Below are 19,030 nucleotides of genomic sequence, written 5' to 3' on the forward strand. Positions count from 1 at the left end.
AGTTGTTTTTTAATCTGAACAATATAGTTACAGGACACCAACAGAAATACCGCCACAATCTTTCAGAGCTAACTCCTTACATGTAACATTAAAATGTATACAATGGCCTGAATACATACATATAGCCACAGCTGACCCACTGACCAGAGGATGTCAGTGACCAGGTGATGGTTCTAGAGCAAAGAACAGAGAATCACTAAGGTCTTCAGGATTTCTTCTCTGGGTTTAGTGAAGGTCCGCACAAAATTCAACTGCAATAGCCGCTGAGAAATTTCAGCCTGCACTAAAGTGATGAACCAACAGACCGAACATCCACAGGAACACCCTGCTATCAAGGCTAAAAATAAACTGTTACAAAATACAGATTGCACTCATCTAGTCCTGGCATATTCGTTCAAGATGTCAGACTTTAAGAAAAAAACTTTCATTCGAGTCTCTGTTTAAACGTTTACAAGTTTGTTCCACAGCCACAGGCTTTAAATTCAGCTTGAAAAGATCCTGTATTCTCTGAGGAAATCATTTCAAAATGTGGCACCAAAAAGTAACTCTAATATCTTGGACTCAAGTTTTCATTTAAAACCTGTCGAAAGGTTTTTGAGATAAGATCCAAACTAATACATGCTGTAGACCAGCTGTAGAAGAAAACCTCCTTTGTGGGGGTAAACACATATTTTACAGCTGCAGAAGCTCAGATTCTTGTATAATAACCCAATATAACTAACTTTTCACTCATTCATATGTGTAAGCACCTGTGTTAAACACAGATATTCACACAATATCCACACACACACACACACACTGAACACTTAGTCATAAGACCACAGTTCAAGATTTCACACAATCCCAGAATAGATGAGACTTACTAAGGAGAGTCTTGTGCTTGTGTGTGTGTGCACAGGCATATATGTGTGAGTGTATGTGTGATGATCTGTTCTGATTATGTCCTACAATGTGAACAGACCTCTGCTGAAGTTGTTAGTCAGAGAGGGAGCTGTGTGATTGAGAATGGGGTGGGAAAGCAGCTGACTGACACTGTGCGTTCAATATATTCCTCGCACACTAGAGTCAACACTCAAAACACTTTAATCCCAGGGGAAAATTGCTTAAGTGTCTATATCCTTACCTTGTTGTAACTTGTCGCCATTGAATGTGTGTGTGAGTCAATGTGGGACAGGTCATAGACCTCGTGTGTATTATCAGCTTACAGAGCCATCGCTGATAGGCAGTGATCTCTCTCAAAAACACACAATAACCAGGAGAACATTTCACAAGACACTTTCACTGCTGACAAAAGCTCTGCCCTAAACTGATACAGCCCCTTGTTAAACCCTACAGCCATTTGAAGAGCAAGTTTATTTTGCTCCATGTAGTGGAACAGAAACACACTCCCCATGTGACACCAGCTTACAACCTGCTGTATGTAAACTGTTTAATCTATGATGCGTTCAGTGTGGCTGGTAGCAATGTCTGTTGGTTGAACCATCACGTTACATACTGAAAAATCGAAACACATACTGAATGGATTCATGTAAACTGTGATGTAAACCGTATTTTCTCGTAAGCGACTGTGGAAATCTAACAAAGAAAATCCTGACTGTGAACATGTCTGCACAGCAATTCACGAGGACATTTTGGTCTTAAAGTGGAACATCGTGCATAGATAAACACAGACTCTGTCTTATATGATCCTTTTAATTTCAGCCATAGCAGCAGCATCATTGCCATGCAGAGTTTTAATGCTACTGACTTTGGAGCTTCATCATCTTTATATTTAACTGTGTGTTAGTATTTAACTCAATGCGACACTTTATCTAAGTCCTACACAGCCTCACTGAGAAGCTAACATGGCTGTGGATGCTTGATTATAATTTAATGTTGGTACACCATCAGTGGTGACGTCCTTGAGCTGGTGTTGAATTGCAGGAAGTTTACCTACATGTTCCCAATTCCCACTGTTTCACATTCGCCCTTGTACACTCACAGTAACATTTATTTTTCCATATTTTAACCTTTACCCTTTTGTCACTGTTATGCAGCACTGACCCGAAGCGAGAGTGGTGTCTTGATAAGACACTGTGCTGCGGCCTCATGGTTAAGTGAGTGGAAGAGGACGGTAGCTGTGTGTTTGTCCCAGTAGACTGACTCGTTGTGTCACACAGCTCTTACATAACTATGAGGCCTGCATGATGACAACACAGTCTCTGTCGCTGACTCTCTTTTGCTACAGCTGACAAAGTCTCTGAGTGTCCCTCTCCACGTCTCCCACCCTGGTCTCATTTCTCCCTTTCCTCTGTTCCAGATTATCCCTCCATGCTATGCCTTCCCCTTCCTACCCCTTTCAGTAAGTCGCCCTTTCTCTCCTCCTTTGCCATGCACATTTTTTGTCTCGTCTAACAGTGGTGTCACGACTCCTGCCAACATTTCTCTGCAGCTGGTCTGAGACTGAGCTCATCTGTTCCCCTGATTTACTGTGTACTGCACTCTGTGTGTACATGTCATCAGTGTCTGCATGAGCTTTTGCATGGAAGTAGACTTCTGCTCATGTCTCTGTGTTATTGAGTTTTTTTTAATTCATAAAAAAATTATTGATAGAAAGCCAAAGAAAAATAGTCTTAGCAGAAGACTGATTTTCCTCTATTTTCATTGTTAATGGAATGTTTTTTATTCCATTTTTAAAGTTGCTCTTATTATTAAAATATAGACATCCTCAGAAATCTGTCACGGTATCTCTTGGTCTTAATACAAAAGTCTCTTTTCATTAAATAAGCTGTTTCCATTTTGTTATGTGCCCAAAGAATGAGGTCAGCTGAATACCTGAATATACTGAATGACCAGGTTATTCCATCAATGGATTTTTTCATTTGATGACAAAACCAGAATTTATTGGGTTCAAATTGTTAAAGAGTGGTTCAGGGAGCATGACACATTATTTTTTACATGGATTGGCCACCACAGAGTCCACAGACCTTAACCCCATTGAGAATCTTTGGGATGTGCTGGAGAAGACTCCACTCTCCCATCATCAGTACAAGATCTTGGTGAAAAATTAAAGCAACTCTGGATGTGAATAATAGATAATTTTTGGATGGGCAGTGTATCTCTCTGCTTCTACCTGAAACAATCCTCTAGTTCTGTGTAATACCCTGTTGTTGGAAAACAACTGCTGGAGGTTGCCAGAGACCCTGCACATAGATGAAGTTGTGGATAACCGTGAACTCCTTAACTCTCTCCAAAACCACAAATTGTCTCTTTCACATATACAGCAATTCAAAATGTAATATGATATATGCCTTTCCATACACTTATTCAATGAACTGACAGAAAATGTGCTATGTAGTCTGTATTGTTTGTATTTGTGTATGTTTTTGTTCTTACTTTGTGTGTTGTTGTGTTTGACTCCTGGAAGGAAGCCTCTCTCAGCTTCTGCTCTTCCACAAGGATGTCCCTTAGGTGTTCATTCACCTGAACGGAGAGAGCGAGAGAGAGGGAGAGGGAGAGAGAGATAAAGGTCACATTTCACACAAGTATGTGGTGGACACTGAGAGACTGAATGCTGAGGCTGTGTGAGGGAGAAAAGAAACTTGAACATGAGTACAAGAGGGTCCACACATCAAAGAAAGACCTTTCAGCACCACCTCTGCTCATTAACTACTGCTGCTAAATATACAGTAACCTAATATGCAGCACTGAGTTCCTGACTTGAGTACATTGTAGAAAAAACTTCAAAGAATATTATAGTGATTATTTGTCCTTAAAAATAAGTATTTTGATGATTAAGGTTGAATAAAGGTTCCATATAGACAGTGATACACCATTTTGATATGGGTCAGTCTCAGAGCTTTCATAGAGAGAATCCTCCACGTGATTTTTAATGTGCATCTGTGAACTGATTAAATATTAATTTTACTTGTCATCTATTAACTCGTGAAATGCTGGGCCTTCATTTTGTAAAATAAATGTGTCAAACTGCTCTGCAAGGTCAGTTAAAGCAACTTCAAACGACTACGTAATCTGTAAGATGATGAAATAAACAGAGGCTTAGCTACAGCCGACTAGAGGGCTGGCTTTGCCCCTTCAAGACCAGAGAAGGTGAGGTTTGAAGTTTGAAGGTTTTAATTTGAGTCAGTTATCTCTTGGAAATCTGCCTGACACGATTACATGCGCTTGGTGCCAGTTCTTGATCTGGTTTGCTCGCAAACATTTGATTAGACTTTGAAGCAGCAGTGAAGGAGCTGAGTGCTGACACAGTTGTGTCCTCTGTATCCAGAGTAAAACAAATAACTCAGTGTCGAGTTAAACCATTGTGTAGGCTGTAGGCTCTAAGATGTGTACAGTTGCTTTTGGGAAGGAGAAAGCACATGTCCTTGTGGTTTTGTGTGCACACGAATGTGTGTTTCAGTGTGTACCTTGTTGATCCAGGTGATGATTGCATCCTCTGTGTCGTAAGGCAGCTCCTGGATGTGTCTGTCACTGTGTGAGGGTTCAGCAGAGGAGAATCTGTTGATACAGGACATCACCCTCTCCACACTCACCATCTCCACCGTGTACGCCATCATCAGGGTATCTATGAGCGCCAGATGGGAACTCTGTAGACATACAGCAGCAAGCAGTTAAGAAACATGAATTCAAGTACAGACCTAAAACACTTTTCTCCCCACAAACATCAACCTACTAACACATTATGGTGTGTAATACATGTATGTATGCAGTTTGTTGTTTATACTGTGAGTTGTATTTTGATTTTCCACAGAATTTGTAAAATAATTTGTTATCATGATTTAACCTTACAAACATATTGCAAGATTTTATTTATATTGCCTGTACAGAATTTGGTTTTTATTTTTCTCTGCTCCTGCTTCACACAGACTTTGTTTCTTCCGTTGTATTTGTGAACTTCAGCTGGAGCTCAATAAAGGCACTGTTAACACCGTTTACTATGTAAGCAAAAATCTTGGCATGTGCCACACAAACATTTGTGAGCTCAATGTGCAGAATGTAGCCAGGTTACTCTACCTACAGTAAATCTATCATGGCTCAAACCATCTTGTGATGGTAACTGAGTGAGCTTTTGTGGACACCAGGGAGTCTTATCCAGTTTATCAGGTTGCTGATCACAGTATTTCCCACCTCTCTTCTTGACATCTAAAACAACTTTACACTGTTAAATGTCTATATAACTATTTGTATGGTGCACACATTTTTAATTTGTTTGGTTTTACCAGTCATCAACACCTACACAAAGCTTGACATTCTCCTGGCCTTTTTAATCCCATTCCAGGTCGGTCAGACTAACAGACCTCCCTTTCCCTTTCCTGTCACACCACGGGTCTGCTCCAAAACATTCATGCTCTGAGTTAGTGTATATGTGCTTACATCTGCTTATTACTTCACTGTCCGTGTCCTTTGTTCAACCAAATTCAGCAAACACAGAAAGTCACGAAGGTGCTTCATGAGTCATGTGAAACGAGCAGCGACACCTCGTCCCACAAGAGTCTGCACCGTCAAGCACAGGCCTCTATTCATAACCGCAGAGCCTCATGTAACAGCCAGTGTGACCAAGTGTTTCCCCAAGAAATGAACAAGTGATCCAGTGCTGCTGGTGCTCAGGATCAACACAGCATGCTGCTCTGCCAGTTCAAACAGACAGCGTGTACAGACGAAATATGACTGCTGGAAACAAACTACACGTGGAAACTCAACTGTTACATAAAAATACAGCAAACACAAAGAGGCAGTTCATAAATGTTCATATCATAATCTGGGTCAAAGCTTCAACTTGTTAATATTTTGTCATCAATGTTTATTTTCAATTGTGTCATTGACTCATTTTACTGAATTTTATACCTGTAGCATATTTTATGGGTAAACAGGACTGTTTTTATTGGTGCTTGAAGCGTGAGACTGATATTGAACTTTCTATGAGACAGTCCACAGACAGTGTTTCGAATTCCAGTATCCTCAGGATATTGCCAGATGCTTAACATTGCGTGCAGTCTCCTCTAGACGTACAGTGCCCAGTTTGGGTAACAGCTGGACTGACTGACTGACAGAGACAGTCAGAAAGAGAGATGGAGGCCAATCAGCTTAGGCTGAAGCTGGAGATCCAGAAAACCTGATATTCATGAAAACCCAATGAGCTTTTCATGTGATTGAAGCTTTCTGAACAAATTTGCATAAAACCCCTTAAATCTTTAATGTAGGTAAGAAGCTTGTGGAAGTGTGTGTGCATGTGTGTTCACATGTTCGGGGCAGAGAAGTCACATGAATTAAAATGAAAAAGAAAATCACTGTGTTAATTTATTTTTTGTAAATGAGGATCTTCATTCAGCTGTTTAAAAACACATTGTAGAATCCTGGATCAGGATGATGTTTTCCTTAACAGTGAATGTAAAAGTGTCCAACACAAGCTGTGTGTGTATTTTGTACATTTTTTAAAGAGGCTGTACTAAAATAAAACACTATAGCTCTACTTCAACAGCAGATGGAGTTGTGATTGTATTCAGAGCTTTATGTTGGAGTGAAAACGATATGGATGCGGGTCCAAGAGGCACAGATGAAGCTACAGACAGACAGTATGTGGAGCCACTGCTTACACATCTACAGACTGTTGACACTACAGCATGGATTTAAAAGCCATGTGCTGTCTATTATCCCTTCACAAAGACCTTTGGGGCGTGTGCATGTGTACATTTGTGTGTGCAAAGAAGCAAGCTGATGGTGACAGACATGCCTTATAAGGCAGCAGCAGACACTGGTCATAAAGAGCTGCAGTACACCCATGCACACACATGAACAGCAGCATCAGTATTCATTCTCAGTACTGCTGGATGGCTCCGTGACTCCGTATGTGTGCGTCCCTGATCAAAGGCATCTATAGGAAAGGACAATACAGCTGAGTAAACAGATAATCAAAGACACGGCCTACATCTGTGCAACCCAAGTGTTTTTACTGCACGATGCCTCCACGCACAACATCTTTACACCTCCACGTCTGGCTCTCTTAAGATGTTAGTGTTGCGTTAGTTTTAGTGCAATTGTCCAAACTGCCGCTAAAAACTACAACCTTTTTCACTGTCTTTCTCAGATACACACCCAAAAAATCCTTCAAAACATTCACTGTTTTATTGCAGGAAAGCTTTTAGACCGAGGTACACACCCCTCTGCATCCCTCCCTCCTCTGTCCTCCATCACTTTCTCATTTTAGTGTCTTAACACTACGGGGGCAGTGTGAAGCACGTGAAAGAGAGACGCTAGACACACAGGTCTTGTGGACACTGCTGGAGGTCTGATAGCTGTGTGTTTATAGACAGGGTAATGGGCGGGGGGAGGAGGGGTGGTTCTCGTTTGTGCACCAGGCGAGCTTTGACTCACTGTGAGACCCCACCCTCCGCACTGCTGCAGTAGTGCACATAACGTTGTCCTCCTCCTTCCCTGCCTCCTCTCCTCTCCACTTCTCTCCTCCCTCTCCATGCACTCTTTTCCTCCCCGTCATCTCCTTTTTTTCTCCCCCTCTTTCCAGATGGCCATATTAACAGTGGGTCTTTTCCACTCCTTCTCTGGCACTCACACGTCCTCACACCCGCCAAAACAGCAGAACCGTACTCTACCACTCCTCTCTCCCATATCTTTCCTTCCTCCCTTTCCATTTATGTTTCCCCAGCTCCATCTTTCCATTAGTAGACGTCTATGTTCCTCTCTTGTCTTGCACTACTTTCCTGCTTCTTCCTGGACTGCAGCCAAATGGCAGCCCCTAAAATCCATCTTCCCCCCTTCTCTCTATATACCCATCCGCCCTCTGACAGGCTGCCACGCTCCTCCTCCTCCTCCTTCTTCTCCCTGACATGAGTTACTCTTGTGTTGCACAGTATTTGGAAAACCATGAGGTCATCATTTTCTCTGCAGTTTTACCCATAACCCAAAATGAAAAGCCTCGACTGTAGCGTGACTGAAATTATACTGCTGAGTCCACAAAACGCACACACAGACAGTCCCCCCACTTTACAGAACCAATCTATTGAATTCAGAGAGGCGCAGAGTAACAATAAGGATGAACAGATTGACAAATAGCCTCACTGTGTGTTGCACAAATGAAGGTCAATGTGTTAAAGAGTCAATAGGCTGTACTGTAAGTGCCATTTGAATCACTGTCACTAAATCCCCTAGTAAACAAATACAGATGCACATTCACTACATATGCACTTTTACAAGGACTTAGGATAATTAACATTACACCAAATCTCTTACTTTCATCATCTTCAATCACTGCGTGATGTAGTGAACACAATGAATTACAAACACAATAATGTCCTTGACTAGTTACTTGAATTCAATTGGGCAGAGGGCAAATAAAATACAGCCACAGCTTTAGAGAAAGTGTGTGGGCACTAGTGGGCCTGGTGAAATATGCTTAAGCTTCAATTAAATATTCAGCAGATAGCAATGTCCCGATCTCATTTAATCATAAAGATAATAAGCCTGCATGAGACCAAGGATGAGAGCGAGGAAGGCTAATAAAAAGAGAAATAGGTGGAAAGGGAATAGAGAGGCATAAGACAGTTAAAGAAAGAAACAGTAAGAAAGACGGAGAAACAAAATGAGAGCAGGAGAAGAAGGGATGGGGGGGTGAAGGGTGTACTGCAATGCAGACACCTTTTGGCGTCAGCTGAAGCGCCCGCTGCCCATCCATGCGTGTGCTTAGCAGTGAGTCTGCCACAAACTCATCCTGTTTTCATAATTAAAACACCACAAATGAACACTGCTCACACCCACTAAGAGGTCAAAGTTGTATGCTCCAGTTTGGGAATAATCAAGAATCAATTAATCAGCTAGTCAGCAGAAAACAATTATTGACATTTATGGTAACTGTTTAAGTCGTTTCTCTAGCAAATGTGACATGTCTGTGTTTTATCTCACTAAAGAATAAGTTTGCATTTTAAACTCTCAGACTCAGACAAAACGAGCAACATGAAGACTTTGGTCTCACGTAACTTATAATGAACATGTTTTAGTATTTTTGGACATCTTATAGATTAAATGTCCAATGAAGTTTACAAATAAAGTTGCGGCCTTATTCTGTTCTTTCATCTGCCCCTGGATGCAGCACTGACAACGTACAACTAGAATATCTCTTGTGGTGTGAACTAAAACATGCTTGGCTTGTGCCGTCTAATGACACAGAGTCCAAACAGTGAGTAATGGGTTGCTATAGGAAACCCATCATTAGTGGTTGTTTTTCTCTCAACAGGACAAATCTTGGAGGATGATCTAACAGTATGGAGCGGTACACACACATTGACATAAACACACACTATCAGTATAACAGTACAGTATAACACATGTGTCCCCCATGAGGAGAGCACAGCACAGCATACAGTAACCTCCACTGTCTTATTAGTGCAGATGATTAATTTTCCTGTCTGGAAAAAAAACTGCTGGATAATCAATTTGGATAATCAACTTATCAAGCAAAAATACCAAACATCCGCTGGTTCCAGCTTCTTTAAAGTTAGTAAGAATTTCATTATATACATGTTATGTTAAATATTTGTTTCGACTGTTAACACTGATAGAAGTGATTTAAAGACATGATCTTGGGCTCTGGAAAAGTGTGATGTGAGTTATTTGCTGATTGATCATCTTCAGTTGAAATCCTTCTTTACATTTTTATGTAGCAAATTGACAGATTGAGATCTAAATCAAGGTTTTCACACATCTGCTACTGCTATATACACATGCAAAAATTTAATTAGGCTTATTAAACTATTTGATCACTGACTACGTTCACGTACTCTCAGGTAGATTTCTACTCACCATGTGTATGGGTGTGCTGGTCAGGTCTCTCTCAGTGACCAGTCGATCCTGGTCAGTGACGTACAGGCCTTTTTGGGCCAGAGCCTGGATGACAGCGTTGTGTCCCAGTAAAGGTTTGACAGCATCGCTGCGGAGGATCAGGCTCCCCGCCCGGCAGTAGAGCTCTGCAGACTGGAGCAGGCAGGCCACCGGAGGCTTCAGGTGTTCCTGGTTATACTGGTCCCTGTAGAAAGGCTCTGCCAGCTCCTCTGGTACTTCATCTTAACAGAGATAAAGACATACAAAAGGAGGAAATGGGTTAGAGCTAATTTTGACCTCAGCATTTTCTAAGTTAAGGACGAACTCCTGTCATCCAGCTGCATTGAAAGAAAAGTGTAAACACATATATAGCAGGCAATGAAAACGCTTTAGTTCTAAATTTTCATATCTATATTTTATATTTTTATTTTATTGTATGGCTTCCTCAACTTCATGGCCACAGGTACAGTCGCAGAGACGAGAGAAACTTCCTGAACATCATCAGTGAAAAGTTAGGAAGTGACAAGATTAGTTAACAGTTAAGAGGCACAGAGGGAATTTTCACCGTTATAATAATAACACTCCAATGGCATGTGTATATTTGTTTCTGTTTATCTTACTGAAGATCCAACCCAGATCATTTTGTGAGCATGCAGCCTTGCTCTGTGTGTGTGTGTCACAGTAGCCTTCGTGTGTGTTGTTGGAAGTGTACGTTATCAAGCGTGTCTTCTAATCCTGTTACCTCATCTGGTAAATCTGATTTGAAGAAAATAGCTGGACGGAAACACACCCACACACGCACACATGGTTTCACCTCCAGGGCTCACTCTTTTTTTTTTTTACCGTGTTTCTTATTTTTTCATCATACTATGTTGTTGTTAACCACATGTTGTGACTCAGAGCTCACAGAGAGACTCTGTCATTGCGTGACATACAACACATACTATGTCTCTTTGCACCTCTTCCCTATGTTTAGTCAGACAACATCCTTGTATAGGAATGTGTAAGTGGTGACTGACTTTTATATCTCCAGTATGAGTGTGTATTCCTGGTGTGTGGGGTCATTTCCTCCCTGCCTGGCTCTGAGTAACACTGATGGAAAACAAAGACCACTGCAGTAATGGAATCTCTCTTAAAAGGTACAATTCATATTGTTTAACAGTAAATATCATCAGAAGCAAGGGAAATTCCATAAAGCAACTTAATAAAGTTAATTATTTTAAGGAAAGAAAGAAAAAATAAAACACCCCCCGAGCTTGTGATCACACCTCAGTAGTTTTCCAGTAGCTGTGGTTAGTGCAGCCCCCCACCCCCCAGCACAGACAGATGAAAAGAGCTATTTAAAGCAACAGGCAGATGCTAAAGTACTTCATCTACTTCATAACAAACCAAACCTTGTTGCAAGCTTTAAATCAATCTAACTTTGGACAGAGTCTCTATAAAGTTGATGAATGGAGATATAAATAAAAAATGTGGCCACTAAGAGTACAAATGTGATAATTAAAGTGATGTGTGTAAGAGGTAATTATGGAACTGTGTTAGTTAGTTAGAGAACACAAACTCTTTAAAGAACAATGCGAGCAAGTTCTTGTGTTTTTTTTCTTACACTTAAAGGAAAAAAAATATGTAAGAAATAGGATTTAAAAGTGTAAAAGAGCACAGAGAACGCACTCTTCTAGACCTCATGAAAATCTGCCTCGTCAAGTAAAAGCCCTCCTCTCCTTTGTGTCGGCCATCAAATAGGAAACAGACAGGAAGTAGCTGCCACAGGAAGTCCAGGCATGGAGAAGACTGCTCCCCTGGAGACTTCCAGGATCGCGGCCCGGCAAACACAACATCGCTGTCAGCAGTATTATCGCCGCTTATCGCCTCACTCTTCATTTAAAACACTGATCTCTCTGTTGATACAGATAATTCCAGTGTGTGACCATGATTTAATAAAATAAAATCATCCTGCAATAATTGTTTTTATTGGCTGCTTGACTGCAACAAAAACAAGCAGTAAATACATTGACACATCATCACCTTTCAAGCTAATACGGCCATCTTTTTAGCAACAGTTGTCAGTATACACATCCAGTTGAATGCTGTGTCCAATATTCACGCTCCTTATTAAATTCTTCACCAAGTTCACCAGCTCGTCACTGGCTCCCTGTTGTCTGGTCCTGTGCAGGTAGCTCGGGGATGTTTTTTTTACAACCTATTTTTCAGCTGAAAACAATTCTGGCACTCGCCAGAGCGGAGAAACCAAAAAAACTAACTGGAAGACATTAAAACAGTCAGTAGAGCTGAGGGGAATAGCAGAGATGAGTGATGAACAACCTGATGAAATGACTTAAAAGTTGACGATGCCAACATGCAGCTGCATTATGACAAAAGTGTGGGGGCAGTAACGCTATGTCAACAAAATTTCTCAGACTATGCTTATTTTCTCTTTTTTAGTTACCTAAATAAAGTTTGCATGCCTGCTGGCTGCTGTGCACGTGCATGCACAAAATTATCTCTCTGAAGTTTTCAGTGCAACTTCCATCTGATGAGAAAGTTCTGAGCAACACCAGACAGAAGCCATTGCTCATCCCTCCAAACTAGGCCAAACAAGGCTCTGAGGACCCGTTATGAATTGGGCCACAGTTCTTGGCAGTGCTGGAAGATGAAACTGTGCCACCAGAGGGATGGGGATAATCAAGATGGCAGCAAGTATGCTAACAGGCGCAAGTCTTGTAGAGCTAGGCCTGGTTCTACCACATGTTGCTGCACTGTATGTTGTACTTCTCTTGAGCACGTCATGCTGTCTGAGAGTAAAAAGGAGTTGTGTATAGCTCTATCTGACACGTGCTGTTAGTGTGATAGTGATCCAGAGGTGTCCCTTTAGATCCCTCTCTTTCTAGGTTTGTCTCTCAGTGTGGTGGCTGCTCAGAGCCTCTGAGTACTGTACATGGAGGAGCAGCTGTTAAAAAGCAAATGATTAGGAGCTGGAGTGAACCTCTGGGCTCAGTGGAGGCTGGAATTACTCTTACTGTAAATTACTTAAAGAAGCCAGGCCACTAGAGCTGCATCCAGACCACACTAAGGACAAGAGACAGGCCAGAACTGGGACACATACATGCAGTGACGTATGAAGACAGATTAGAGACACACACATGGATATGAAAACATCACAATAATTACAGTCGAGAAAAAGAAAGAAAAACAAAACCGTCCACAGCTGCTGTACTAAACATTAGACAGCGCTAGAGAAGAAGATGGCAGAATGGTTAGTCTGCAGTTTGTTTACATGCAGAAACCTTTTAACTATTTTGATAATTGAGCAAAAAAAACAAAAACAAACAAAAAACAAACAAACACTGGATTCAAGGTCTCAAGTCCAAACGGTTTCTGTTTTTTATGTCTTGTGTGGTCATTAATTAAATATATTTGTGATATTCAATGTAGTCTTTTCTTATTTTAAGGCAAATGTGTTAAAATTCTCTAGTGTCTCCTTCTCAGGTGTATCCATCTACCATTTTGGGAATATTTACTCTGGTTTTGGTTTGTTTCAGCCAAAACAACATATCTCACAACATAATGTGATCCACATTTAATTGAGCCTCTTAGATTAAGTAATTACCTGCCTGCAAAACAAACAGCAGGAAGTTTGTTTTTATTTTAGATGCCATCAGACACAAGAGATGGTCTGTTTACATAAACTGACTAATGCACTCTGTGTAACCCTTGTGTAGCCTGTATCCTGTCTTTCATTATTGTATTTGGCAATTTTGAACTTTTTCACATAGATTTTTAAATATTTATCGTGTGTTAGACATGGTTGCAAAAAGATTTTTGGCATTATTGATGATTATTCATGACTGATCGAGTCCTAAACATAAGTTGCTGTGTCTGTTATAAGATTTGTAGTAGTGAGAGTTACATAATAAGTTGGACCTGACTTCACCAGAAGAATAATTAGCATTAGAAAAGCAACAGGTTAAACCAATAAACCAGTGCTATGATGTAGTGATGTAGTGGATTTGACCTATGACGTCCAGATTAGGAATAATAATCTATAATAATCTGCCACATATAAACTCAGGCCTTTTTCATTCATTTAATTTAATTATTCCAGTCGGAGCCTGATTACAACCTCATCCAGAATAACTAAACTAAAATGACGGGGGGGGGGGGGGGCGCCACCTACCCGAGCCGAAAGCCTTGGCCACCAGCCACGTCAGGCTGCACGATATCTTGGCCCTGGTGAAGTCATAGTGGTCGAAGCTCCTGATGGTCGGGACGATGAAGGTCCGTCTCATCCCGCCGTCATCTGTCGCATCTCCCATCTTCTCTGCAGCTGGAGGATCAGTCATCCAGAGGAGTTCCTCCTGACTGCGGATGACATCCCGTCCACAGGAATTCAATGCAGCAAAATTTCCCCCTTTAAAAAAAATAAAAAAAAAAAAAAAAACTTTGCCGTGGCCTGATGTTGAGAGCTCGACTTCCCCGGTTACATGAGCCCCATCCTCGTCTTTCTGAGCCTCGGATGCAGTGAAACCCGCTCGGTCCGGCTCCGTTTAGCAGCGTTTCTGAAGATTTCCTCCGCTCCCTGACATTTCTATCCTCCGGTGGTCCGACGGCCCGGAGCAGCTGTGAGGCACAGGAGGCCGGTTACAGGCCAACACCACAGACCCGTGTCACCCTGCGCTTGGAAACGCTGTTCGTGTCCATGTCCGTCTCCTTTCCCGTGTCCTCACACTTGTCCTCCTGTCTCCGTCTCGGCGGCTCCTCTGCGTTTTTTCCTGCCGCACTGATTGGAGGATGGGACGAACTGCGCATGCGCGCTCCACCCACCCTCTCTCCTCGATCCTGACAGGAACCGTGGAGTTGAATAACAGAGGACAAGATGAGTTTCAACGAAATCCGAAAATGTGGGATCAGGGGAGGAAAGAAAGAAGGAAATAATTCACTGTCACCCTCAAGGCAGTTTTTGCAGCATAAGAAAGTCTTGGTAATTGAAGTGTTGACTGATGGACAGATGCAGTGAATAGGTTACTGTATGCATGGCTGTGTTTGCACTTGTTCTGTGTTTTTGCATTTTAGTTTATTACATTGTTCATTTTAGTGTCTTTCTATTCTTTGTTTTTCATTTCAGACGACATGCACTGTTATCTGAGCGGTTCTAATTCTGACTTTTGTTTTTGCATGCATGAACATTAAATGCAGCTGCTAATGGCAAAATTGAATTAAAATGAACAGCTAAAAATAAAAAACAATACAGGATTCAATTAACCAACCAATAAAACTAAACATGAATACAGTCCACAAGGCATTTACCAGACAAAAAGGCTGAACTTATAGAAATAAAATACTCAGATGTCCGTTCATATAAAAAAATTAGTCTAGTGTGTAGGTTGAACTTATTTTAACAGACATTTTTATGCCCCACATCACAACGTAATGTGATACTAGAGAAAAGAATGAAGTGTGTGTCCCATTAGAGCAATCAATTCAATGTATATGCAAACAGGTTTTCATCTGACAGAGACGTGAGAACACATACTACATACTGTAATAAGAAATAATTGTAATATCTAATAAAGTTTTGCTGCTGACATCACTAATAGTGTCATTCTCCTTCACTGAACAAGACAAGAAAGAAATATATGTAAAAAATGTATTTCTAAAGTATATTTTAAAACCTGATAGTATGTGAAAAAAACAAAAAACAAGCCGATAATAACAGGAAAACAAGATAAGAAGAGATCACTCAACAAACTTGTACTTGCCTCTGCAAAGTGTTATAGTAAAGGCACTAAAGACATGACCCATTGTCTAAACTCCTCAGGTAGTTTATTTTCACTTCTCAACTATTAAAAACAGCTCATCTGGAAATTTCAGGGTGCCGTTTACAGACAAAATGTCAGAAATGTAAGTGTGTGTTGGTCCTTTACGGCTGATGTACGATTCGAAAAATAATTGTATTTTTTGCCGACCAGAGAAGCTCTCTGTACTTACATATGAGAAAGAAGACAGAAAAGAGTGACATTAGCACAAATGAGACATAAATGATCATACAGATCTTCAACTAAACACCTTTAAAATACCAGAACAGCAACACTTCAGAAGATCCTGTCATAAATGGGAGCAATGAGGAGCATGTAGCACCACTGCTCCCTAGTGTCTATAGTTAGGTCATACAGCTGAATGTGTACAGCTCATACAGGTCAGTAGATGGCAGTCCTTTGCTAATTATTCATCTACAACTTCCATGTTTGACTCCCTGGAAGTTGCCTTTACACCATCTTCATCAAATAATTTAACATAGGGCTTAATTGCTAATACAACAGTTTTGTTTCACCAGCAAGATAAATACAGTCAAACTATTTGGAATGAATACTCTGCAGTGCTTTGTAGCAGCTGTGACATTTTAGTGTTCAGAAAAACAATGTTTTTATTCGTAATCTTCTCCACCTGACCACATCCAGAGCACGTGCTCTTATTCTATGCTCAGTGAATCATCTTTGTCTGCACCTCCACCAAAATCAACAGTCATCTGAGAATCATTGCCAATCATGATATACTGGGCATTTTCAATATGAATGTTTGAATGTTTGCGGCCACCTAGCTTGGCCGTCTCCATCATGTTGTTCACTGCGACTGAGGAGAAGATTTTGTAGACGCAGGTTCTCTTCCAGCAGTAGCTGTACCGATTTAGAGTCTTGGGTCGACTGCTTTTTTATTTGTTTAAGTCTTTCCAGTTTCTCATTGTGAATTTTCACTCTCCGTTCCTCACTCCAAATCTTTTTCTGTTCTTTGATTTTTGCTGGAGACATTGCCTTTTGTATTTTTTTCTCAAAGCTCCTGTTCTCCTCCAGTGGAACTAGTGTCAAAAGAACTATAGGCATGTCCTGCTTGGGCAAGCAGTTCTTCCGTGGTAACAGAGGGATAACCGTGTTGTACTTGTGTTCCTTGTTTAAGGAGTTGATCAGCGCAGAGTTTGTTTCCATGTCCAGCATACGAGTGTTGAAGTTGCGCGTAAGCAGCAGGAAAGTAAAGGCTGAGTTGTTTATAGCATCCTCCACACAGCTCAAGTGGCTCTTTCCAGGGATAGCAAAGTCATCAGAGAAAATTGCACCTTTGCAATTGACAGTGACTTCCACTCTTTCCTTAATTTTGTCTGCCATATCTTCATCCTCTGGTGCATGCAGGATAACAAATGCATAAAATATTTCCTCTTCCTCTGCTTCTGCACCTTGACTCTCATGCATTTCATGGGAAACAGGAATTTTGGCTGGAAAATCATCTGTCGCAGTGGCCACTGCAAATGTTTGTACAGTGCTCGGTTTGGTCTTTTGACTTGGAGTGTGAGTTTGAGTTGTACGACTATCCAACTTTTCGGACTTGTTTGCAAATGCTGCATCTATTGTCAAGTCTTTCTTTCCTTCAAACGCAGTGGGTTCATTTGACTTAGACTGAGGCTCCACAAATGACTGAGATTGCTCTGGTGCATTTTTTGCTTCACGTATATCAAGAGTGGGGCTGTTCAGTTTCGATTCAACTGGTGCTTCAAGAATTTGTTTGTCCCTTTGAAACGAGACCGTTGGAGGTAGACTTATCTCTAGATGAGTAGGGAATGAGGGCACTAAGGAGCCGGCCTGCAGAGGGCTAGGAAGACTTTGTGCTCTCTGTGACCGATCCTGACTCAGAGTTAAAGTTGTGTTTCCTCCATCCAGGCTTCTGTGAGGATCATGGTAGTACCCTGACTTGAGGTGTTTTGGGGACTCTGAGGACGGAGGCCCACAGACATCTTTAGCTTCCTTTCGGATTTGATCAAATTCCTGTTTGCTTGTCTTTTGACCATTAGTGGAAAGGGCTCTCTGATACGCCAGATTTCTCAGCTCTATCCCACATAGTCTCTGCTTAGACAAAACTTCAAAAATTTGGGCCAATATTGTCAATGTTTCTCCAGTGAGCTCTTGAAGATCACCACAATGATCTCTAAACTCTTCTAAATTTCCTGCACCTATCTGCAACTTTTCAGCGAGATGTTTAGCAAGTCCGTTGTCTCCTAGCATCTGTAATTTGTTTAATGCCAGATCGTTCCTCTGGAGAACCAACAGACACAAGGCGTGTATGATGTTATCTTCAGGTGACTCACCCAGCTGGACTGTCAGACTTTGTAACCGCTGCGGAGGTGCTTTAATTAATATGTCAAAGACGTCATTCAGTCCCGTCCCTGGATTTTCTTGTTCCTGGTGATTCATTTTCAGTCTTACTTGCTCCTCCAGCTCCAGGAACGAATATGCTTACTTGAAATCTTCTTCATTTCCTCAAAAACTCTGGAGACGTGCACAATTCTCTGGACATTCTTGTATCTAGACATAAAGACATAAAATACATTCATGTTTGGTCATAATATGACTGTTTTTTGTACTTAGAAAACTTAGAAAAGTTGTATAATTGTGTTGCATGAGTTGCACAAATGAAATGCAATAGATCGCGCTGTATAATACTTATACTTATATATTTTCTGACACTGTACTACCATTAAAAACTTTCACTCTTTCACTCACCAGCATGGATTTCCAGCAGCCATGACAGTGAACTTAGTCTGGTGTTTCTAGCTCAAATAAGGAAGTCACTCACTGTGCGATTTCCAGTTCAGCTCAACTGCTTAGAAATATTTTCTCTTCACAGCACATTTGAGATCGAGCTGTCAGAACACCACTACATGCAGCGAGACTTGTCGAACCTTTTGAGTCAAGTTAATCAGGCGCCGTACCTGTGGCCACCGTAGGCCTCTGCCAACTTGAGGCACTTTTGCATTACACACTGATGATGTCACAAATAGTTAAAAGTATGGAAGCTCAAGAGGGACAAAAGAGAAAAGCAGGAAGAAGCATTATTTGTTTCATCAAATCGCAGTTATCCACAAACCCAAATGTATTGTGTAAGGAAATGCTGTTCCTACTTCAGACAATCCCCTTTTTAGCACATATTATTGTATATTTACTTAAATCTCTCAGTTTTGTAAATCTGCTGAAAAACATATTGCACTCATTCCTTTAGCTCCTTTTACACAATAGGCACAGAAGAGAGAGGAATTGTGGCGTTTCTCCCTTCTCTGCTGAAAGGCAAGTGTATTTTTATCCGTGGAGGAAACCTCCAACCCTGTATTTACCAGGGGTGGGGTCACACCAGGCAGAGTGCAAACCAACATCAAATCTCTCAA

General features: G+C 41.1%; 2 protein-coding genes across 2 annotated transcripts in view; both read right to left on the reverse strand.

The window, feature by feature from the left end:
* The window catches only part of camsap2b (calmodulin regulated spectrin-associated protein family, member 2b), a 28,486-nt gene extending 13,450 nt beyond the window's left edge, over window positions 1-15,036 (reverse strand). Inside the window, 4 exon segments of the mRNA XM_026374113.2 lie at window positions 3,376-3,462; window positions 4,407-4,586; window positions 9,811-10,070; window positions 14,003-15,036. Coding sequence (XP_026229898.1) covers window positions 3,376-3,462; window positions 4,407-4,586; window positions 9,811-10,070; window positions 14,003-14,168 — 693 coding nt within the window. The 5' untranslated portion in view covers window positions 14,169-15,036.
* A 588-nt stretch (window positions 15,037-15,624) lies between these two features.
* Window positions 15,625-18,621, reverse strand: ticam1 (toll-like receptor adaptor molecule 1). Its single transcript, XM_026374114.2, is given in 3 exon segments — window positions 15,625-16,420; window positions 16,422-18,173; window positions 18,445-18,621. Coding segments are annotated over 2 exon segments (1,767 nt in total). The 5' UTR covers window positions 18,063-18,173; window positions 18,445-18,621; the 3' UTR covers window positions 15,625-16,294.
* Window positions 18,622-19,030: the final 409 nt, after the last annotated feature.

The sequence above is a fragment of the Anabas testudineus genome, chromosome 17 (assembly GCF_900324465.2).
Source record: "Anabas testudineus chromosome 17, fAnaTes1.2, whole genome shotgun sequence".
NCBI lineage: Eukaryota > Metazoa > Chordata > Actinopteri > Anabantiformes > Anabantidae > Anabas > Anabas testudineus.